This window comes from Budorcas taxicolor, chromosome 15 (genome assembly GCF_023091745.1).
Source record: "Budorcas taxicolor isolate Tak-1 chromosome 15, Takin1.1, whole genome shotgun sequence".
Taxonomy (NCBI): Eukaryota; Metazoa; Chordata; class Mammalia; order Artiodactyla; family Bovidae; genus Budorcas; species Budorcas taxicolor.
Window position 1 is genome coordinate 59,348,775 of NC_068924.1, and position 24,954 is coordinate 59,373,728.

Sequence of the window (24,954 nt, forward strand, 5' to 3'; positions counted from 1 at the left end):
ATCTCACACAGTCAGGTCAATGCTTGTCCCCTGATAATGAAGATAACAAAACTGAGACACAGAGTTTCCTCCTACCTAACAGGTAGGGGAATTTTAATCTGTGGCAAGGTCTTTCAGTCAAAGGAAAATGGAAAGAAAAAAAGCAAAGAAACGCACACAATTGTATTGGTCTGTTTATAATTATTCAATATTGTAGCTAAAATGACACTATTTCCACTTAAGCATCAAAATAAAATTACACTTCAAATACACATAAAACGATTGTCTGTAGGCAACCTTTGTTGGATATCAAACTTCTCGGCTATATAACATAAATAATGCTTTATTTTCTTTTCCAGTCTATTGCACTCTGCAGTGCATTCTACAACACACCTGCGGGGACGCAAGTTATATTTTCCATAAACTTTTCTGCTTCCTGAAACACATCTCAATAATTCTACATTAGCATTTTCCTGTTGTCTTTTCCAAAGGTGTTTTCGCTCTTGACAATGCAATCGGTATATAAAAAACAAATTTCACCGCCTGGTCCCGTTTAAGGCAAACCGCGCAGCCTGAACCACAGCCTGACAAGGAGAACACATTAAGCTCTGGAACAAAAGCGTCCAAGTCGACCTGTTTTGCAGGCTGATTAATAGAAACAAGCTCCAAGGACTAATCACAAGCCGAGCCCTGTTTTGCAGATTAATAGAACAAAGACACAGGAGAGGAGGGGAGGGTACAGCACTGGAATACAAATAAGCAAAGGTAGGCACCAGGCTTTCTCTGAGGGAAGTCGCATCTTGTACAGCCAGACCCACAGACCCAGATGACACTCAGGGATGAAGCGAAACGCGGCACCGAAGAGAGCGGGGCTCCATCAGTCACCCCAGCCCCAAATGAGGCGTTTGGGCTCCACCTTCTGTGGGCTTGTCTGAGTTAAAAGAGGAAGGAAGAATTTTCAGCCGAATGAGGTACAGCTCTGATGCTTTCAGGGAGTCCTTCCACTCTTCAGCCAGGCACACAGAGCCTTTGCTGATGAACACAGACACACCCACCTTCCCATTTTTGCCAATGGCCTGTCACACAGGTCACCCTGGGAGTGCATGCATACGTGCAGGCCCACAATCACACAAGAACTAGATACACACCAGCGGCATGAAGTTAGAAAAAAATAAGAGAGTCAATGTCCAAATTACCCTGGCATACGTTTTACAACTAGAGAATGTGGCCTTTTCTCCTGACTGTAAAAATAAAACCTACCCACTGTAAGAACATATAAAGTCTCAGGCAAGTAGAATGAAAGAAAAAATATTCATAAGAGAAAACCAATGCTATACTTGTGGTTATTACCTTTCAGTCTTCCTTTTCTGTATATACATTTTCATGATGCTATTGATACACCTCTGTGTATTTTTGGCGGGCACATGGCTTTTGAAAAGCTTACTGCTAAATTTAAGAAGAAACACATACCATGAACCTCTTGATGTCTGATGCCAATTCTTGAATGAGAAAAACCAGGTGAGTGGGTGAATTTTTTTACTGCAATTGCAAAGCTTTCATCCATGTGCGTGTCTGGTTAACTGAACACAGTTTACACAGCTTGAGAAACATAATCTTTAGGAATTGAGATGTCTGTTTTTTGTATGATTCCTAACCTTGATATTCTGCAGTATTTTCCTTTTACTTTTTTTTTTGATTCTGTTCTTACTTGTAGAAATCCAGAAAAACCATTTTTTTGGTCTCATTCACAAGAAGAATACTTGAATCAATGGACAAAGAAAATGAGTTTTCTCTGGCATATTTGTATTCTATTCTATTAATAATCCAATGATTTGGTTGATTGCGACAATCCACAAAGTAAAAACACACTTACAATGAAAATCATAAATATCAACAGTTACAAAACCTCAGAACTGACTTTAGAGAAGGCTTATGAGTTTACAAGCTAGACAAACTTCCAAAATTTCCAAAGAAATAATCCTGTTCCTTTCAGACTTTTCAGAACATAGTTCAAACTACAGAGGTAATTTCTAGAGCAAATAACCTTAAAAACCAATACCCCCCTTAATATTAGGTTTTCCCTTTACGAGTGGTACACAACTGCACATATGGTGTGTCTGAATGCAGGCAGACAGTCAATACCCTGAAAATTCCCTCACCTCTCCTGGGCCTGCTTCCGAAGCTGCTCTGTAAGCCAGCAAACCACACAGAATTTGCCTCCAGGAAAAGCTATTTAAAAGCACAAAGGTCAGGGCCAGCATTATACAAACACACTTAGGTCTCCTGTCTCTCTTATTCATTCTGCTGGAGCTACAGGTAAGTACTTCTTACAGAATTATGACATTTTTTTAAGGGAGAGACAGAATTGAGGTTAAAAAAAAAAAACTTAAGTCTTGGCTGTTTCGCTGTGAAAAACGGTAAGCATTAAAAAATGTTTAGTAACAAAGGCATCATAAACACAGCTTAAAATCCTCAATCTCAAGAGCTTCCTATGTATTAATTTATTTAAATAGTGTAAAAACAAAACTCACAGATTGAATTTCTTAAACAAATGTCCTTTCCACAAATTTTCTCATCATAACACCCATAAAGAAAAAAGAAAAGTAGGGATTGGCTGATAATAGCCCAACAGCTTATTTCCAACTATTAAGAGTTTTACCTCCAACAATTTCTGCTTAGGTTGTAATCCAGCATCTTTTACTTTGTTTCGAAAAGATCAAAGCAAGACAGTTTTCTTCTACTGATTCTTGATTCAGAATATAGGCCCCAATTACAACTAGTGATTTAAGAAGCTGGCCATTTTGGGGTTTTTTTGGTCAACTGGTTTTTTTTGACAAAAACCTTTTATTTTCTACTGGCATGCATGCGTCTTCAGTCACTTCAGTCGTGTCCAATTCTTTGTGACCCTAGGGACTGTCAGGCTCCTCTGTTCATGGGATTCTCCAGGCAAGAATACTGGAGTGGGTTGCCATTTCCTTCTCCAGGGGATCTTCCCAATCCAGGGATTGAATCCATGTCTCCTGCATTGCAGGCAGATTCTTTACCAATGAGCCACCTGGGAAGTCCTTTATATCAGAGTATAGCTGATTAATAATGTGATAGTTTCAAGCAGGTAGCAAAGGACTCAGCCATACATATACATGTATCCATTCTCTTCCAAACTCTCCTGCCATTCAAGCTGGAGGGACTGGACTTTTAAAGCATTAAGACAATAAAAACTTTTTTCCCCTAGTTTCTGTCTTTGATAACCCTGTTTCTGGAATCACAGTGCTCCAAGCTACTTATTGCTTATAAAGCCTTGTTTGGCATTGAAAGTCAGCACTCCTTACTGGATTCAGAGTTAGGACTGATTTGTCCCATCATTTCAATACATACAGCAGCTTGAAATGTAGTGAGAGAAATAGTCATCTAAGTTTATGAAGCCAGACAGGCATCAGAGGTATTTCTTTTTATGTTCCATCATTTTGTACATCATATATAAAAGAAGCTGGTAACAAATTAGGGGAGAAAACGGAAAATCAGTCTGTCAGCTCTGATTTTTTTCCCCCTGTACACACTTAGCATTGGTTTTACTTAGTCTTCAATGCCGATTTACTATAGGTTCTATGAAATTTTAGCACCACTTAAAAAAAAAATAGAGATCCATCCAAAATCCACCATGCCAGACATTAGGCTTTTATAAACCAGGTGCTTCTCTTCATTTATTTTTCATTTTTTTGTTGCAAATTTCATACTTAGACACTTTAGTCACAGTGATTATATTTACACTTTAACCAAGCGGATCTTTTCTAATACTCGTGCAAAACAGTCTTCCTGCATCTCCTCCTGAATTAAAGCAGGTTTGCAACTCATTTTTTCTGCTCTTTAAGGAATGCAGACACATTCTGCTAACCAAGAGGCTTTCAAAGTGTGCCACTAACTTCCTGTTTCAGGAACCCTCACGGAACATTCCATGTTCAATTTATAGTTCCCATCCAAGATCACCTTTATTTTTTCTGGGTGAAAACGCAGTACCCAATGTTACTCATACATTTAAAATGACGCTCCATGTAAGTGACCTTAAAACACCCCATACGTCTTCATTTAACAGACATCTATTTACTCTTCCACATCCTTTGATCACATGCTGCCAATATATGGGTTCCTTTCCTAAATGGTTTCCACTTATCCAGATCATTAGCAACTTGTGCAAAAAATACTGTACAATGTTTGCTTTTAAAAATTCTCTCCCCTGCCCCACACACATACACATACAGGGTGACTCTTTTCCTAGACTAAGTTTCCTATTCACTTCATTTCTGTCCCTTTTTGCTTCTTCCCTTCTACTCTGGTACATCATAATAGAAAAGAAAGCTGACAAACAAACAAAAGTAGCCATCACAAAACTACACAACTATTGATATTACCTCCCAGGGAAGAAAATCGTATTTATTGTGGATTTACTGAGTGCCAGTAACGTAACATACATAATCGAATTTTAATGCCATGAAACATACATGGAGTAGTGAAAAAAATAAAGGCTTTGGGGTTAGACTTCCAGTTCTGTTGTTAAGGAAATGATCTAAAGGCTGCGGCTTCTACACACTCCCCGCTTCTCCCGTCAGTAGGTAGAACACAGCTGCAGCTGTTTAAGCCATGTGCAATCTGGGAATCAGACCTTTCGGGGTATATCTCCCTGATGGGGAGGTCCAGCTGGCAGTTTGCTAACCTGAAGAACTAACGGTTTAAGGGAAGAGGGGATCAACAAGAGGAACTCAGCCTAGGTTCAACAAACCCTTCACTGTCAGAGGGATGTCTCTGAACACAGCATCTTTTCCCCTGTCCCCCAACAAGCTCCCACAGGCTTACAGATGACTCCTTGGGAGGCCACATGACATGCCTGGATGGCCTTCTTACAGACATAGCCTAACAACTCGTGTCTCCGTTTTATCATGTAGATCTCAGTCTCTCCTTAAGTAAGTTGCTTCATCTCTGAGCCACAGTTTCACCTGTGAAATGGGATACGCAAAAGTTATGCAAAAGGCAGAGGGCCTCTCCCAGAACACAGCATGGCTTTGATTACCATGATTCTGTTGTGAAACAACTCTGGCAATGGGGCAGATGCATTAGAAAGGGCAAGTGGGCCACCTGAGCAATGCTTAGTCATTAAGTCACGTCGGATTCTTTGTGACCTCATGGACTGTAGCCCGCCAGGCTCCTCTGTCCATGGGATTCTCTAGGCAAGAATAGTGGAGTAGGTTGCCACGCCCTCCTCTATGGGATCTTCCTGACCCAGAGATCGAACCCGAGTCCCTATGTCTAACCTGCATTGGCAGGCGGGTTCTTTACCACTAGCGCCACCTGGGAGGCCCCCGTGCCTGGCAAAAAGGAAGAACTGGGTAGAAGGGGCAGCTTCCTAGCTGGACTCCAAAGCCCATTCACTCTCATCATCAGGAGGACTAAAGGAACCCACACAGTTACTTCGACTTACTCATGGGCACACCTGAATGGGGAAAGGTATGCAGGAAGTGCAGGAAGGCAGAGCATGGAACCAGGCAAACATGTGTCACAAGTGCCAATGGACCCCAGTGGGCTCAGTGTCTGGTAGTATCTGGAGAAGTTTATGTTACACTTACAACTCAAAGGATTAAATAAGAAATACATGTTTGTAACATAGCTTGAAAATAAATGGTACAAAATCTATATGGCTTTAATTCAACTCTAAGAATTCAGCCAATGAGAACGCAACCATCAAGAAATGTCATATGTTCAATAACTGGTTTCTAATGTCCGAAGGACATTCTAAAGGCCCACTTGGTTCAGCTTCTGGCCAAACTCACACTTTATGCTGGTTGCTTTTTACTACAGCTTAAAGAGAGAGTCTCCAAAGCTAAAAGAAACTTCTGTAGCTACCCAGAGCATGGCGATCAGGCAAATGAAGTAAAGAACTGACAACTGAGAGTTTAAAGATACTGTTGGAGCCTGTCTTTGAAAGTTCTCACTGCCTTCAAGGTCTGTCTCACCACTCCCCTTCCTCACCTTCATGAGACCATGCGCACCTGGAGAGATTTCATGCACTCTACTTTTTGAACATTCGGGAAGGATCTAGATGTGTCCATGAAGAGCTCATGGGCACAGGTTAGCCCGTTCTTTGGCTCCACTTTATTCTACCATTGTGCAGATTCATGGCAATGCTTGATCTTGTCTTAGAAATATTCTCTTTCGCAACTGAGTGTCTCGTAAGTGTAGACCTACAGTCCAAGAGCCACATACCCATCTCTACCACCGCCACACTCATTCATTCATTTAGCAGAAACAGACTGAGCATCTACTGTGTGCCAGGCTCCAGGGTAGGCATGGAGGCCCCTGCCCTCATGGCACTTACAGCCACCGTATCATCTCCTTCTATCCACCCCAACAACTCTGGGTTAAAAAGGAGCCTGTCAGTGTGACGTGAAAAAATGAAAGAATGCCCAGTAGCCAGCGCCGGGGTCTCAATGTGGAAGTCCAAGTCTGCCTGGAGCAGAGTGCATGGGTCCACGCGACCCCGACTTCAGTGGGGACACTCGGCCAGCACTTCCTTCTTGGTGCATGTGCCCAGGGATACCGTCTCTCTCAGCAGCTCTTTGGCGAAGGACATGGAAGTTGTCCCCATGAAGCAGAAGGACCAGAGGAACTGGCCCACGTCTTACGATACACTGAGGTATTCAGTTCAGTTCAGTTCACTTGCTCAGTCGTGTCCAACTCTTTGCGATCCCATGGACTGCAGCACACTAGGCCTCCCTGTCAATCACCAACTCCCAGAGTTTACTCAAACTCATGTCCATTGAGTCGGTGATGCCATCCAACTATCTCATCCTCTGTCATCCCCTTCTCCTTCTGCCTTCAATCTTTCCCAGCATCAGGGTCTTTTCTAATGAGTCAGCTCTTCGCATCAGGTGGCCAAAGTATTGGAATTTCAGCTTCAACATCAGTCCTTCGAATGAATATTCAGGACTGATTTCCTTTGGGATGGACTGCCGTCTAGGTTCCCATTTTTTAAACCCTAGATTCTGCAGCATATCATGCAACAGAGGCTGGATCATTCTTTTCTCCTGTTCTCTCAACATTCCCATTGTCCCCCCTCAAACACCTCCCCACTGAAGCCTGAGAGCTCCTGGAAGGACTGGCCTGGATTTCTGTGTCGTTTTTTACAACCAGACAGAACAGTCAAGACTTCCACGTGGCCACTTCCTGAGTTGCCTCAGGTCAAGGAGTATAGTGACATCTGCAGTTACTAGGATATTCTCCCTCAGCCTCGAGAGCTCCTCAAAGTAACACTGGATTCTAGGGCTGTGTGCGTGTGCGTGCCTGTGTGTGTGTGTGTGTGTGTGTGTTAGTCACTCATCCGTGTCCAACGTTTTGCAGCCCATGCACTGTAGGCCCCAGGCACCTCTATCCATGGGATTCTCCAGGCAAGAACACTACAGTGAGTTGCCATTCCCTTCTCCAGGGGATCTTCTTGACCCAGGGATCGAACCTGAGTCTCTGGATTCGCTCTGTATTGCAGGCAGATTCTTTACTGCCAAAGCCACCAGGCAAGCCCTGATTCTAGTCCTGTCTCTTCCCAGACTAACTTTCGGCCCGTCACCTTCTCTGCCAAAAACTCAGTCTTGGTCTTCTTTGGCAAATGAAGGCAACACCATCATGACATACTCAGTTCAGTTCAGTTCAGTCGCTCAGTCGTGTCCGACTCTTTGCGACCCCATGAATCACAGCACGCCAGGCCTCCCTGTCCATCACCAACTCCCAGAGTTCACTCAGACTCACGTCCGTTGAGTCAGTGATGCAATCCAGCCATCTCATCCTCTGTCGTCCCCTTCTCCTCCCGCACCCAATCCCTCCCAGCATCAGAGTCTTTTCTAATGAGGCAACTCTTCACATGAGGTGGCCAAAGTACTGGAGTTTCAGCTTTAGCATCATTCCTTCCAAAGGAATCCCAGGGCTGATCTCCTTCAGAATGGACTGGTTGGATCTCCTTGCAGTCCAAGGGACTCTCAAGAGTCTTCTCCAACACCGCAGTTCGAAAGCATCCATTCTTCGGCGCTCAGCTTTCTTCACAGTCCAACTCTCACATCCATACATGACCACTGGAAAAACCATAGCCTTGACTAGACGGACCTTTGTTGGCAAAGTAATATCTCTGCTTTTCAATATGCTATCTAGGTTGGTTATAACTTTTCTTCCAAGGAGTAAGTGTCTTTTAATTTCATGGCTGCAGTCACCATCTGCAGTGATTTTGGAGCCCAAAAAATAAAGTCTGACACCGTTTCCACTGTTTCCCCATCTATTTCCCATGAAGTGATAGGACCAGATGCCATGATCTTGGTTTTCTGAATGTTGAGCTTTAAGCCAACTTTTTCACTCTCCACTTTCACTTTCATCAAGAGGCTTTTTAGTTCCTCTTCACTTTCTGCGGTAAGGGTGGTATCATCTGCATATCTGAGGTTATTGGTATTTCTCTCGGGAATCTTGATTCCAGCTTGTGCTTCTTCCAGCCCAGTGTTTCTCATGACATACTAGCACTTGCAAAAGCTGGCTATTGTTAATAATTATTAATATACACCCTTTGCATTTTAATTGTTTAAAATTTAAAAAAATTTTAACTATTTAGAATTGTTTTGAAGCCCAAATGAACACATATGAAAGTTCCCTAAGTGAAATATACCATCCAAATATGTTTATCATTGTTGGCTAATTGAGTTGGTCTCTCAGAATTTGCAGGTAAAAATTTAAATCATGCCCAGTGCCGATATTAAGCATAAATGATTGCCAAAGAACACATATATATCTCCTTCCACATTCGCTTATACAACCCATAAAAGCACATGACAGGTTTTAAAGGTTTGCACCCAGCGGGCAGAGAAGTACGAGTTGGATCCAACATCCCAAACTCCACACACACCAGCTTCTGCCATGGTATTTTAGTGACATGGCCACTGATGGGAGGTAGGAAGCCAGGGGACTGGTGTTGCTTTCTCCTTTTCCAAATAAACAAGGCAGTTGTTAAACCAGAAGTGAATCTGATCCCATGCAGCTTTAAGAGCAAGTCAGCTGCATTCTGAAGCAGGCGAAAATGTAAACAGAGCCTGAAACTCTAGAGCAGGGCAGTCCCACCATAGGTTTCAGAATGGGAGAGTCCATGGGCCCGGGGCCAAAAAAAATGAAATGTTAGCCTGGGTCTTTAAACAGAATCATGTAGAAGCAGAGTGCATATTTGTTTAACACACATACACAGACCTTCTTCTGTGCCAAGACCTTCCTGAACCCTCCTGAATAAAAGCTGGAATCCTTGAGACGGTGGTACAGAAACAATATTGTTCCTACATTGCTGTTCTTTAGCATCCATGGACTTTCCTCTTGAATGTAGAGATGTTTCTTTTCTTCTTTTTTTTTTGGCCCAAGTTAATTACAAAGTATGACTATGAAAATAAAATAAATGAGCCCATTCCACTCATCCCCGTATCTGAATTCTATCATATGAGTTGCCCATTGGTTTTCTAATCCTCTCACTCAATATCTGCTCTTAATTTGTTCGCTACTGCCAGAACTTGAAGACTGTCAGCAAAATCCATGATGCATCACAAAACTTATAATTGGAAATAAAAACATCTGAAGCTCTTCTGACAGAGTAAAGTACCATGGTGCTGATCAGAACAAGGAAATGGGAGCAACCTTGTAGCTGTTTGTGTGCAAACACAATTATGTATAAATGCAGCAGAGAGTTGAATCAACACTTAACTCCCACTCTGAAAAACACTGAGAAAATTACATTTAAAGGCATGGACGAACTCAACATATTGATGATCCAAAATGAGGGGGAGAGAAGAAGGGAAAAAATACATCCTGCTCACACTTCCTTTGAAAACGCAGCTTGATGGGCTTTCTCTTGCTATTTCAACCATTTTAGAATTACGCTGCCTGGGACTCCATCTAATTTTCTGGCTGCAGAAGTTAAGGCACTTCCTCCACAGTTACTAAATCTGACAAATTACACCTGGGTCTACTCTAACATGAAAAAGTGTGCTCTTTGTTCCTGACCCTTGGGCAGCATAGAGATCAAATTCCTGGACATTGGAAAGCCCCACTCATTTTCAGTAAAAGCCACGGGAGACTAGCTCTGCATTTCTGTTCAGGAGGGGAACAAGTTACACTGCCGAACAACACAACTGCCACGCTCAGGTCAGAGCAAGATGGGCTTTTTACTCTTTGCAGCTTGGCTACTGATCCGTTTGTACCCAGATTTTTTTCTTTTCTTTTTTTTTTATATATAAGCATCTTGGTAGCAAAAGAACAACTGAAATTTAAAAAAAAAAAAAAAAAAGAAGAGGCTAGTCAATTTTTAAATACCAAGTGCCATGAGTGAATTTATTGAAATCTGCTAGCACTAAAATGCTAGCTACAGATCCAATAACGAAAAATATAAAGATGATTTCAAAATGCCACCTCTCCTCCATCCTGGCCAGACAAGCAGTGAGTGAGTTAGCACAGTGGCCGATACCTGACAGATTAGAATTCTGTCTCCTCTGATTAGCATTTGCAAAAGACATATGAGAGCTGAAAGTGATCGTAAGAGATTAGGAAGCATCTCGGTGGCAAAGAACAACATGAGGGATGCAAGAAATCCACGAGCTTTTCTGAACAAGAGCAGAGTCCTGGGCAGATCTAACCACCAGGCCTCACAATACCCTCTCCTTCTGTCCCCCAGAGAGGGAGAGAAAAAGGTAATAGGAGAAATCAAGAATAGCTTTAACTGCACTGTTAGTCCTGTGACAATACATCACACCTGAGTCCTTTCTTTAAGACTCCTAGAAAAATGATGAGGTGAGGGAGTATATACACAGAAGCCACAGAATCCGGCAGAAGGCCTCCTGAGCTAGGTTCCCACCGCCCACCCTCCCACCTCCTCTCAGGAACAGTCAACTCTTGCCTTCCTTCCAAGGAAACATCTTTCTTCCAGGACAAGGCACCCCATTTACTTCTTCAGTGTAGGTCACTGGATTTTCCCAGACCCATCAAACCACAGCCAAACCCTCTTCCTTGCAGATTTAATAAGCACCACAGTGCACTCCAATTGCAAACACCCACGAGGGCTCCGGATTGTTTTAAGCTATTTTCCACATACAAATTCCTCCTAAATTGTAAGTCAGGAGACATTGCGTTAATTCTCTCTGGTCTTTAGGAAGCTTTCAGTGGTGCTACAGGTTATAAACAGGGAATGAATGTGAGCTAATATACCTTGTTTAGAGCAAAACTGAGTCACAATTCACATTTTGTAAATGAGTTAATAGCTCTCTCCCTGGTCAGATGGCAATTACTTTTGAGAAATCTGTAACATGATGGAAATCCTTAGTATCAAGGTTCTCATTTTGATTTGTTTTTAAATTAAAACCAGTAACAATATCAGCAAATCAGAACTTAATATTTCCTCTGGAAAAGTCATTGGGAAAGCATGGAAATCAAACTTAAATCAATTCTAACTTATAAAACAGAAACAGACTCATACACTTAGAGAATGAACTTATGGTTACCAGGGGGAAGGGAGAGTTAGGGAGTTTGGGATGGACATATACACACTGCTATATTTAAAATGGATAACCAACAAGGTCTTAGTATATAGCAGATGGAACTCTGCTCAATGTCACGTGCCAAACTGGACAGGAGGGTAGTATGGGGGAGAAATATGTATAGTTGAATCCCTTTGCTGTCCAGGTAAAACTATCACAATATCGCTAATTGGCTATATTCTAACATAAAATAAAAAGTTAAAAAAATTCTTAAATCAGTTCACATTATTTTGGGGTTGGAATATCTGATGGGTTACTAAGCAGGCATACACCTACTTGTGAATCCCAGGGATGGAAAAATCCTTTTTGCTGACAGGATAAAAGTAGCAGCTCTGGTATAAATCCCCCCAAACTTGCTTCCAATCAAATTCTTAATAATGAAACAGGCTAAAAATTGTACAAAATATTAAAATAATCAAGCATGTCCACAAATACATGCCCTGTGAATATTCTAATTTGGGTGACTACTGAAGTGGGTGGCATCAGAGAGAAAGCGGGGCAGACCTCATTGCCCCTGTTTTACAGAGAAGCTGATGGATTTGTCACGCAGTCACCAGAGACTGAACTAAGGCTAGACCCCAGCGCATCTGACTCCCAGTGCAACAGTCTTTGCACAAAGGTGGACAAGGGTACAAAGGAGACTGGAAACACCAACCCCACTAGGCCAGTAACAGCTAGCTCTTATCAAGTGTTTATTCTCATGTCAGAAAGCCTTCTGCATGCTGCGGGTGCATTAACTCACTTACGACAACGATGAGAGAAAAGTAAAATTGCTATTTCCCACTTTAGAGATGAGAAAACAGAGGCATGGAGGTATGCAGGGAAAAGTTCAAGTCCAAAAGCTGAATAAGCGGTGGAAATGGGAAATCTTGTTGTCCCTGTACAGAAACACTGATGTAAGCATTCCTAAATCAACGTTCAGATTATAGCAGTTCTGGGAATATTAATTTTAACCAAAAAAATCTTCAGCAAGATCCGAACTGAGTTGGACATGACTGAACGACTAACAGTCTTCCTGTATCCACTAATCAGTCCTTCTGGATACTAACTAGTAAAGCTAGAAAAAAAAAAATTACAGGAAATGTCTCAACTTTCTATTCTACAGAAGACAAGCCAAACTGTTGAGTAGGGGTGTGTGTATGCTCAGTCCTGTCTGACTCTTTGTGACCCCGTGGACTGTAGCCCACCAGGCCCCTCTGTCCATGGAACTTTCCAGGCAAGAATACTGGAGCGGAGTGCCATTTCCTACTCCAGGGGATCTTTCCCACTCAGGGATAGAACTTGCATGTCTTATGTCTCCTGCATTGGCAGGCAGATTCTTTACAACTGCGCCACCTGGGAAGCCCTGGGAAGTTGAGTGAGGTGGCCAATCTGAATTCACTCTGTCCTTTTCCAGCCTTATTCACAACTCCTAGGGCATGACCAGGATACTCTTACAGGTTGCGTAAGTAAAGGTCAGTTTTTCTGCTCTATATACACATAGGGCTCTCAAAAAGTAAGAAAGCAAATGGATAAAAACCCAAGACTCCTCTACTATTGATTTTCTGGTCTCACACTCCCATTTTAAAGATGCAAAAACTGGCTCTAGAACCTAAGTGACTTGCTTAAATTCACATAAACACTTAGCAGCAGAGCTAAGTCCTGGAAAGTGGTAATTATTAATATTGCTCTAAGCAAACCACCAGACACTCTTCTCAATTCAGTGCAAACATCATCCAATTTAATCCTCACCATAACCCTCTAAAGTAGGTATTATTTTCACCGTCTTAGAGATGCAGAAACTGAGGTTCATCCTCTATGAGTTAACCTCTTCAAAACCAGACAACTGCCAGTTGACGAAGCCAAAATCAACATGCTTCCTTATCTGGTCCCAAAGAATATGCACCAGCTTCAACTTTTCTAGAGCTGAGAACTGCAGGACCAAGAACTGTAGAACTGAGCTCTTAACCTGTAACTTGCAAACTGTCTGGGGATTAGCCTTGCGTGTGTGTGTGTGTGTATATTAGTTGCTCAGTCCTGTCCGACTCTGTGACCTCACAGACTGTACCTCGCCAGGCTCCTCTGTCCCTGGGATTCTCCAGGCAAGGATACTGGAGTGGGTTGCCATTCCCTTCTCTAATCAGTCTTGCCTGGGGAGCTTTAAAAATACAGGTCACTGGGCTCCACCTCAAAAAGGAGAATCAGCATCTTGGGGGTGGTGGTTATGGCTTCAAAATCTATATTTCTTCAGAGTTGATCAGGTGATTCTCATGTGCAGCAAGATTTGAGAAACTCTAAGCAAGATATTTCATGAGTGTTTCCAATGTAAAACACAAGGAGGAAATGAATCACCTAAGGCTGATGGAATGTTCAGAGTGGCTGAATCTGCGTGAAGGGTAACACGGTGACCTTCCCCCAAATTTTTCTGTGTCCCATCGACACACGTGCAGCCCCAGTCACACAAACAGACGCGAATCTACTGTACCAAAGCTCTGCCCCCATTGATCTCGCCTAAAGAACTCTGCATCACAACAAACAATTCACAGCAGTGCCAAAATTCATGTTCTGTTGGAAATACAGCATAAAGGTTTCATTTCACCTTTATTTTTTTGGTTTAAGACACTTAAGCTGGCACCATGCTTTCTCAGCATTGAGCTAAAAAAAAAAGAGGGGAAGACTGTTGGAAGGAACACTTACCAAGGTGCACCATATATCCTGAATCCCTTCACTGTTACCTCCGAGTCTTGTAAGTAAATACTGTTCGTCAGGAGGGACTGAACGTTGTCAAAGTCCTCTGGTTTCAATTTGGACACAGAGGGGAAACGGTAGTAGTCCTGTTTAACAAGGTCTGCCATGAATTCCTTATCAAATGTCAGTTCATGATTCCCAGCAATCACTATTTTATATTCATATGGCAGGTTTCCTGAAATACGAAAAAAAAAAAAAGACAACCAATTAGCACGTTCATTTCCTATCACCAAGTACAACAGCCATGACTGCGTGATCATCAGACAGTATCCCCAAATGAAACAGATCACACATTCCTTTATATTTCCATGGGAACCAAAATTTATGACTACTCCTTTATGCTAACAAAAATGACAATAAACGGGAGACAGGAAGCCGCTCAGAAGCTTAACAGCTACTAAGGAGACATTAAGTTTTCTAGTTCCATTTCCCTTTTCTGTTTGCTACAGTGTCACTGTGATAAATCCATACTGTGATCCATACTTTAGAATCATCCAGCAAAAATTACTTTAGTCATAAGCCTTAAAAAAGGTCTAGACTTGGTTTTAATCCTTAAAAAATAAGCTGACCAACTGTTTGTAACAACTCGGTTCCCTGCTAGATTTTTAGTATCACCTTAGTACAAAAGACACAGCATACACATTTCACAATTTGCATAAATCAAAGGAAGCACACAGTACAATTTTGTATGGCAAGTTAAAGTTTACCTTTTGGCCTGTGAATAAAAAGATTAATAATGACCCCCTGATTAGAAGGCTAACTTTCCTTCCATTGGGATGGGAGAAGAAACTGTAAAGCTTAACCCCCTTTTAATATTTATGGTATGGAAATGTGAGTTCACCAGTGTGTGCTTTTTATGCAAAAGTTTCCCGATCAAAATGAGATAATTCTGGGAAGAAGAATGAAAGCTATAAAGGAAAACCCAAACACCAGACTTCTGCATAGATTTATAATGTTTGAATAAAGTACAGATCATACATATTAATAACTCATCGTGATGCTATAAGAACCAAAATCCAAAGGGAGATAGTGCCCGGCAGCTGTCCCCATCCTGAAATTAATGCCCTTTTCTCTTCTTTGTCATTACGCATCCCTCAAGCCTCACCACTGGGCAGCTGCTCATTTTATTTTATTTCATTTTTATTTTGAGGAGGAAAAGGGTGGGAAGACGGTGCCTATAATTCCAGCTTCCTGAGACTCCCGGGTCCAATGCAAAATTAATGTTTCCTGCTATTCCAGGAAGAATGAAAGTTACCACTAGCAGGAATTGGATATATTTGTTGTAAGAATTCATCCTTACCAGCAAGCCAGAGTCAATGAATCAATTAATGAAGCTTACAGTCTGAGACAGAATTATGTTTGGGGGGGGAGGGCAAGTTTTTGTCATAGGTCCAGTTGGATTTCACCAATGCAAATTGTAAACAGTATTAAAATTGGATACACAGAATGTGGGCTAATGGGGAGACTTATGAGAGAGATGAAAACAGGCAGAAAATAATACTGCAGGAAGATAAAACTGAAAACATGGTGGCTAAGTATCAATGGATATCCTTGACTACCGGCCCACAGAACTGTGTGACATGCCTTTGGCCTCAGTTATTCAAAACGTTGTGGTGAAGAGCTCCAAAAAAATAGGAAGCCGCTCTCAAGGACTTCCCTGATGGCCCGGTGGTTAAGAATCTGCTTGCCAATGCAGGAGACTTGGGTTCGATCCCTGGTCCATGAGGATTACACATGCAGCGGGGCAACTAAGCCTGTGTGCCACAACCACTGAAATCCAAACGCCCTAGAGCTTGTGCACCACAATAAGAGAAGTCACCACAATGAGAAGCCCACCCCCTGCAAACTGGAGAGTAGATTCCATTCACTACAACTAGAGGAAGCCCACGAACAGCAACGAAAACCCAGCACAGCCAATAAGTAAATAAACAGTAAAAAAAGAAGAAACTTCTCTTAAACACATGCAGAGTTTATAATCTGTACTAGCATAAGGCGGTAAGATTGTGATGTATGTTGCAAGTTACCTGGATAAAATGATAATATTTTGCACAATTCCCTACACTTAAAATACAGATAAAAGATGTATTCAGGAGTCTGAAAATTCCCAGCACTGTACATGATAGAAATTTTTGAGATACTGCACTACTTCAACATCATGGCTCTGTGACCCCACTGGCCCAATACTGCCTGCCCGGACCCACCCTCCTCCCAAGGCTAGAACAGTCTGATATGTTTTCCTGGACAGTAATCTGCTCCAAGGCAGGTGCTACCTGATTGAATCTTTGAGCAACTCTATTTGTACGAGGCATGCTTTAGCTGCCAGTTCTCCTTTAATGATTCATGATGATGGACTCACTGCAAACTCTGTCTTTATGCACCACTGCTCTTGCAAGAAGCCTTGGCTTCTTGCTTTTTCCATTTTAGAGCATTGCTTCGGGGATGGGATGGGTGAGACTTGGAAACAAGGCGACCTGAAGGAAGTACATTTCTCCCCTTCAGATCAGTGAAAGAAAAAAAACAAAACTGCTGCAAAGTAAATCTTTCTCAGGAAGACAGGCTTCTTCAGTATCTTTTAAATCACATTTTGGAGACTCAGCATAAAGAAGTAGCCACCAAAATGAACAGCCGTGGAAATCGTCATGATATTTACACACTGCCAACAAACTCATCTCTTTCTGAGAATCCAATAGTAGTTTCCAACTTCTATCCTCTGTTACCTATGTTATGAGATTGTCTGACATGCTTTCTTTTTTGCTGAACTGACCTTTCATCTGTAATCTGCCAACCTTTATGTTTTATATGAAAAGTGTAAGCAAGGCAGCTGACAAATCTCCTGTTACTTGATGGCATTTTCGTTGTGTGTGTGTTTTTTTTTTCCCAGACTAGATTAATTTGGAAGGCTCTGCAGTCAAGCTCCAACCTTCTTGGTATTCAAATAGCATGATTTTAAAATTGTCAGACAAAGAGGTGCCTGCCTTTATCCATTTTATTCAGATCAGGTCATCGAAGTTGACCTGCCTGAATAAAAAACCAAGGCCATATGCAGATATTCTAATGTGGGAAAAGCCTTGCTTTGAATGACCTAAAGAATTCTACCAACTAACCAGTTCTATCCTCCCAAGACATGGTATATGTTTTACCGGTAAGATACGAGATGATTTTAGGTGAAATAGAGATGAATTTCTGACAGAATGTAAAGTAGCTTTGTATGTTCTAAAAATGCACAGTTGAAAAAAACACGCCAACACAAGTAAATGATATATGGCTTCATTTTTCTACTATCTTTTCTATTTTCATTTTTCTATTTTTGTATATAAAACAGGAGACTGTTTAAAGAAAACTACTGAGCAAATAATCATATAGATAATTCAAAGATTTGGCAAAGCAATGACTACCAAATGAATGAAATTTGGGAAACTAGTCCACCTATCAGTTCAGTTAAGAGCTACAGATAATAAGTAAGACAAGCTCCTGGAGGCAGCAATTAAGTCTTATTCAAAACTGTGTCTCCTACTGTATCTGTATTACCTCACTATATCATATAAATAGATGCTCACTTAAAAACTAAAGGATAGCTGAAGTAAGCTAGGTCTTGGCTGCTACTCCACGATTCTAATTATCCTACACGCTTGCCACTGTCTATTCCCTAAGCAGCCGTCACAAAACTTCTCCAGGTTCCAGGCACCAGCCTCCACTTGACTCCCCACTTAGCTTACAATACACATCCTCTTGGAGAAGGCAATGGCACCTCACTCCAGTATTCTTGCCTGGAAAATCCTATCTTCTAGCCCCAAGATGGAGAAGGCAATGGCAACCTACTCCAGTACTCTTGCCTGGAAAATCCCATGGATGGAGGAGGCTGGTAGGCTGCAGTCCATGGGGTCTCTAAGAGTCAGACACGACTGAGTGACTTCACTTTCACTTTTCACTTTCATGCAGTGGAGAAGGCAATGGCAACCCACTCCAGTGTTCTTGCCTGGAGAATCCCAGGGACGGGAAAGCCTGGTAGGCTGCCGTCTATAGCGTCGTACAGAGTTGGACACGACTGAAGCAGCAGCAGCAGCAGCAGCCCCAAGATAGGCTCTCTTTATTTCCCAATTGCTCCTTTACATCTTCTCATCTTTTTAATAATTGGCTTCAATGCTTTTCTTGTTACTGGCCCTTTAATTTTTCAGACATCTCTCCATACTATTTTGGATGTCTTTATTATATTTCTCCTGCTTTAGTAAGTTGATGTTTACTCACCTCAAGAAGATAAAAACAAGAAGCTCTTCACACACCACCCACACACCCCACACACACATCTCAAATGCAATCCTAAACCATCCCTGGAATTATTTCCTCTTTGAGATGCATCTTCATTTTATTTCTAAACTTCTGGAAAGAGGCTTCCAGAAGTTTGCAGCTGGTAGGCCACATTCAGCTGAGAGATGTATTACCATTGGTCCTCAACTGTTTTATTTTCTTAGTTGAACTAACACTTAGAAATCTGGAGGTATCGCACTAAAAATTCAGAGTTTCTGGCTTCTTTTGGAAGATCAAAAATCAGGCAACTCTGACCTCCAGTCTATTGCAGGCCTCCTCATTCTCTGTTACTTCTCACTCCTGGCCTACTTATCATGCTTGTGTACCCTCATGGATTAACCTACTATTAGAATCAGCAACTTAAGACTTAAATGGCTATTCAGAATTTACCCAATGTTGGACTTCCCTGCTGGCCCAAGGGTTAAGAATCCACCTGACAATGCAGGAGACATGGGTTTGATCCCTGGTCTGGGAAGATCCCACGAGCTGAGGAGCAACTAAGCCCACGTGCCAAACTACTGAAGCCCCTGCACTTATAGCCCGTGCACCACAATGAAGAGAAGCCACCACTCACTGCAATGGACAAAGTCTGCACGCAGCAACAGAGACCCAGAGCAGCCAAAAATAAATGAATACAACTTAAAAAACCGATGATTTAACCAATGCAACCTCCCTTTGTTTCTGTACTCAACCGAAAGCTTCCCTGAATGTCAATAATTACCTCCTAAAAACAAAAGCCGAGGTTTTTCCTCCATCCTCATCTCCAAAGATCACACGGCAGTAACGTCTCTGTCCGATAAAGTATCTTTTCCCTAGATTAGTGATGCTGGACTCTGCCTTCTCCTCCTCCCTCTCCAAGGTATCCCTTCCTGTCTTTTTTCTCGGTTCCCTGTGCCTCTCATCTCATTCTCGGCTGACTTGCTACACTTCTGCTCTTTATCGTTACTTCTATGAATATTATTTAGTATTTTTTTTACTGCATGTGTCACATTTCTACTCTTTATGATTAAATTTTTAAGTCTTATTACAAATTAAACTGTGGCAGCAGCATGGGTAACAGTAGAGGCTTTGCAGGCTTCACCACCTATTAACTATATGACCTTGGACAGAGCTCTTACATCCTCTAAGGTGTCTTAGAAAAACAAGGACAATAATTGCACCCACCTCACAGGATGCATTCAAGATAAAATGAGATAGAGCTTCTAAAGCACATGCATGGTATGGAGTAAATAATCAGTGCACATTAATTATTATTTTATTCCATTTGTTTAGTTTTTCCCTTTGCATGTGACTTATCTCCTCCTAGACGATCCTTGAAGGCATGGATTGTGGCTTGTGGTTCCCTGTTTGACCCAAACTAGTTCAATACCTTGGGCTTCCGAGGTGACTCAGTGGTCAAGAATTTGCCTGCCAATGCTGGAGATGCAGGAGACATCGATTCCTGGGTCGGGAAGATTCCCTGGAGGAGGAAATGGCAACCCACTCCAGTATTCTTGCCTGAAAAAACCCCATGGACAAAGGAGCCCAGTGGGCTACAGTCCATGGGGTCGCAAAGAGTTGGACATGACTGAGCGACTGATCACACACACAGTTCAGTACTTTCCAAATGGCAGGCACATAATAAGCAACCGTTTACCAAGTGAAGGAATGACTGAATCCCTTCAAGACTCACCAGGAGCTTCCTAAAAAGAATTCCAGGAATGGGCTTGTCATCTTGAGTCATGACAAGGTTTAAGCCAGTATCAGATTGTCCTCCAAGTTTAAGCCCTCTTGAATTGCAAGCTCAATTAAAAACAAACACACACAGTTGGGGGCCAACTCTAATACATCTGTGAGCTGAATTTGGCCTACCAGATGCAAGCTTCTGGAATCCTCTTTCCAGAATTTTAGAAGTGAAATGAAGAAGCATCTCCAACCCAGTCTAGCCAAATAATCTCCAACACACTGTTTTTAAACTGTAGTTTATTCAAATATAAATGGGGAGGGGATAATAATCACAGTACCCTTAAGGTTTGATGCACATTACATAATCTACTGCATGTAAAGATGTGCAGTTTCTAACACTTCATCGTCTCTAAACAGGTACTGCTGCTGCTGCTGCTAAGTCGCTTCAGTCGTGTCCAACTCTGTGCAACCCCATAGATGGCAGCCCACCAGGCTCCTCCGTCCCTGGGATTCTCTAAGCAAGAACACTGGAGCAGGTTGCCATCTCCTTCTCCAATGCATGAAAGGGAAAAGTCAAAGTGAAGTCGCTCAGTCGTGTCCGACTCTTAGCGACCCCATGGACTGCAGCCTACCAGGCTGCCCGTCCATGGGATTTTCCAGGCAAGAGTTCTGGAGTGGGGTGCCATCACCTGCTCCACTAAACAGGTATTAGCTGTGCTCAAATAATTATTATAATGATTGCACTTCCTAGTCGCCAATCAAGAAAATACTAGTTTGTCCACAAATTGGATCACCCTCTGGTCACACTGCACAATGTCACTGTCTTCAAAGATGAGCAGCTGAGGATGAAAAGGAAAACTCCGACTTTCCAAAGGCTGAAACTGACATGGTGCAATGTGTCCTCCAAGTTAACAAAAGTATCACTGGGGTCATTAAGATGTCTGAATCTGGAGGTGATGGTGGGTGGACACAGGAGACTTTCAACTTGTACACACTGCGAACCTAGCTGCCTCCGTCAAGATGTTTCTAACCCTGAAAATGTGTGCCCTTAACACATCACTTATTTTTTCCTTCAATGATCCAGTTACCCATCTCTTCTAACATTTACTGACTGCCCCAAAAAGCGCCAGGATCAGTCCCTCATTAACAAAGGAATAGTACAACCTGTGACAGGTAACAGCTTAGATTCTATTTGTCAAGAGTGACTACTCATTTGGAATATCTTTAATATATTTTTTAATAGAAATTTTATTGGAGTATAGTTGATTTACAATTTTGTGTTAGTTTCAGGTATATAGCAAAGAGATTCAGTGTTACACATATATTCATTCTTTTTCAGATTCTTTACACATATAGGTTATTATAGAATAGTGAGTAGAGATCCCTGTGTAATGCAGTAGGTCCTGGTAGGTTACCTATTTTATATGTAGCAGTGTGGGTATGTTAATCCCAGCCTCCTAATTTTTCCCTCTGGCAATGTTTCCTCTTTGGTAACCACAAGTTTGTTTTCAAAATCTATGAATCTGTTAACACATACATGTGGAATCTAGAAAAGGGGTACATATGATCTATTTGCAAAGCAGAAGTAGAGACACAGACATAGAGATTAAACATACGGACACCAAGAGGGAAGAGGGGGTGGGATGACTTGGGAGACTGGGATTGACATATACACACTATTGATATTATGTATAAAATAGATAACTAATGAGTACCTACTGTGAACTCTACTCAGTACTCTGTGGTGACCTAAATGGGAAGAAAATCCAAAAAAAAAGAAGCTATATATATACATATTCATTTTGCTCTACAGTAGAAACTAATACAACATTGTAAAGCAACTATACTCCGATAAAAATTAATTTTAAAAAATGAGAAAACAAAAACACACAAAAAGTGAATGTCCATTGACAAAGGAATGGATACAGAAGATATGGTTCATATATACAATGGAATTTTACTCAGCCTTAAAAAGAACAAAATAATGCCTAACACCTTTCATTGAATCAGACAGGGCACTCTTCTATGAGTGTACGGAGAGGAACAGAAAAACTAAGATCTTCAGCTATACATATGTCTGACAAAGCTGTAACAACTTTAAAGCAGACACACAGTAGATTGTGTCAAGGTCAGCCTCCCTTCCTTCCCAAACTCTGGATATTTAATGTGTCACTGAAAGTGGCTCCCATGAATCACAGCACAAGAGCCTAGAAGCATCCTCCGGGTGGAGCAGGGCAACTTGAGGAAACACACAAGGGCGGGAGGAAGGGGACTGCTGTTGTGTCCGCCACGCACTGCTACTTTCCTTTACTTTATGATTTAGTAAAAGATTTGATTTGAAGGAAGTTATCTCTGGCTTGGCTTCCCAGGTGGCTCAGTGGTAAAGGATTATCCTGCCAAGCAGGAGATCTAAGAGACGTGGGTTCAATCCCTGGGCTGGGAAGATCCCCCGGAAAAGGAAATGGCAACCCACTCCAGTATTCTTGCCTGGAGAATCCTACGGACAGAGGAGTCTGGCGGGCTACAGTCTATAGGGTTACAAAAGAGTCACACATGACTCAGCAACTAAACAACAACATCCCTGGCTTAAAAACATTAAAAAGAAAAATCACAGATCTATCCAATTCCATTTTACTAATGAAGAAAGTGAGTACCAGAGAGGTGCTGTCACTTCCTAAGCGAAGTTCACAGGTCAAGCTGGTTCAAACGTGGGACAAAAAAGCTCTTTGGTTCTCCTGCTAGTATTCTATCAGGTGAGACCAAATTTTTAACTGCTTCTTGGGGTTTGGCTCAAGACCTATTTCTTACATGACTCCTCTTCATCCCACTCCTCCATCTACAGTGATCTTTTCTCTAAATCTGGGCAGCTATGATCCTTATGTTTGTATCATGAAATAGAACTCTCCATTCTACATGACTCTGCCTATGTCATGGATTTCTCCTCCAGGGGACATGAAGCCACGTCAGCCTCACACTATGACAACACACACTGGCTAGATTCAGGCATTTCCCAAATGCTACTGTGGCTGTGGGCGTAATTTCTTATCTACTAGCCCCCTGAAGAATTTGGGAGCCTACCCAAGGAAAGGAAGGTCACAGACTTGAGAAGGGGAAAGAAACTCCTCTGGCCCATCTTCATGCAGGGTCCCAGAATTTAAAAACTTGTAGGCTGTATCATGAGAAATAAGAGGAGACTCTGACAGGAGAACAGAAGTTCAAAGTAATCAACCAAAACGTCTACAGGGACCAAAGAAGTAAAACACAAATGTGAGCTGAATTGGTTAGAAGTTATGGAGAGTGGTGAAGACTAGGGCAGCTGTGCATCAGTGTTTTAAAATAAACATATATAAGGACTTCCCTGGTGGTCCAGTGGTTAAAAATCTGCCTTCCAATGCAAGGGATGTGGAATTGATCCCTGGTCCAGGAACTAAGATCCCACATGCTGTGGAACAACTAAGCCCCAAAGCCCCAGCTACAGAGCCCACGGACGCCAAAGCTGCGCGCGGCAACTACTGAGAAGCCCACATGCTACACAGAGATCCCTTGTGCCGCAACTAAGATCCGACGCAGCCAAAAATAAATATTTTAAAAGTTAAAAAATAAAATAAATACAAATAAACACTACTTTGGCCAAAAAAGGTTCCTTGCTAGCTTGCACCCCAACCAATAAAAAAATTAATGTCCCTCAAAATTATCACACAACTGCAACTTCTTTTTTTTTTTAAATCATTATAGAATGTGTTCCTCTTGAAAACTCAAGTTCCGGTCAGATCAAAATGCAAAGTTAATTCCAGAATATTTTGTTTTCTTGAGAATCTGCCTCCACCTACTAGGAGTTGGCTCCTGCCTCAAAACACTTCATTCTTCATCAGTGCAAAGTATGGGGAAGAGAGACAACCAATACGGCCATCAGGTTGTGACTTACACCAAATACCACTTTCCTCATGCCCCATTTTTATCAGGGATTGCCTATTTATTTCGGCTAAAAACCCAGGGGGGAAATAAAACCCAAAGTACAATGGTAATTCTTTGTGAAGGAGAGCACCCCAAAGCACCCCTGGCTAAAAGAAAACCTATTTATATAAAGGTGACAATAATTTCAAAATCTCCAATCTCTATGCCCACTTTCCTCAGTACTCCTAAATTCTAGACTTTGAAAATATATGAGGAAACCACAATGAAAATATATGAGGAAACCAAAAATGTTTCTGGCCTAACACTCACATTGAATAAAGCTCTCTACATTACAAGAAGCAAACAAGACTGAGATGGCAAGTCAGAAGAATCTATAATGGCTCCCAGATGCCCAGGAAAATACAACTCACAAGGCACAACCTTCAGGCTTACTTTCCTTTGGCAATGTGCAAGGAAGAAAAGAAAACTAACTTTCTGAGATTAAAAAGAATAAAACAGATATGTAGTCATGCTATCACTACTACAGTCCTATCATCATGGGAGTGTTTCCACACAAAAGAGGTATCTTGCAATTCAATCACATTGCGGAAACCTCTGGTCTGCGTGGGGCACTGCAGATGTTCCCTAACGCCAGTGCTATAAAGGGACCTTGTTATATCCCCAAGGTGGATAAAAAAAGGCATTTTTTTCCATTTAAAATTATTATTATATTTTTAATATCATGACTCCAGCAGAAAGGGAAATGTTCAAACTCTTGAAGGTTCTTTATTCCACTGAG

At 41.8% G+C, this 24,954-nt stretch overlaps 1 protein-coding gene across 1 annotated transcript in view; it reads right to left on the reverse strand.

The window, feature by feature from the left end:
• Positions 1 to 24,954, reverse strand: part of MPPED2 (metallophosphoesterase domain containing 2) — a 208,154-nt gene that overhangs the window by 88,694 nt on the left and 94,506 nt on the right. The window contains exon 4 of the mRNA XM_052652834.1: positions 14,241 to 14,466. Within this exon, the coding sequence (XP_052508794.1) occupies positions 14,241 to 14,466 (226 nt within the window). The remainder of the gene's footprint in view (positions 1 to 14,240; positions 14,467 to 24,954) is intronic.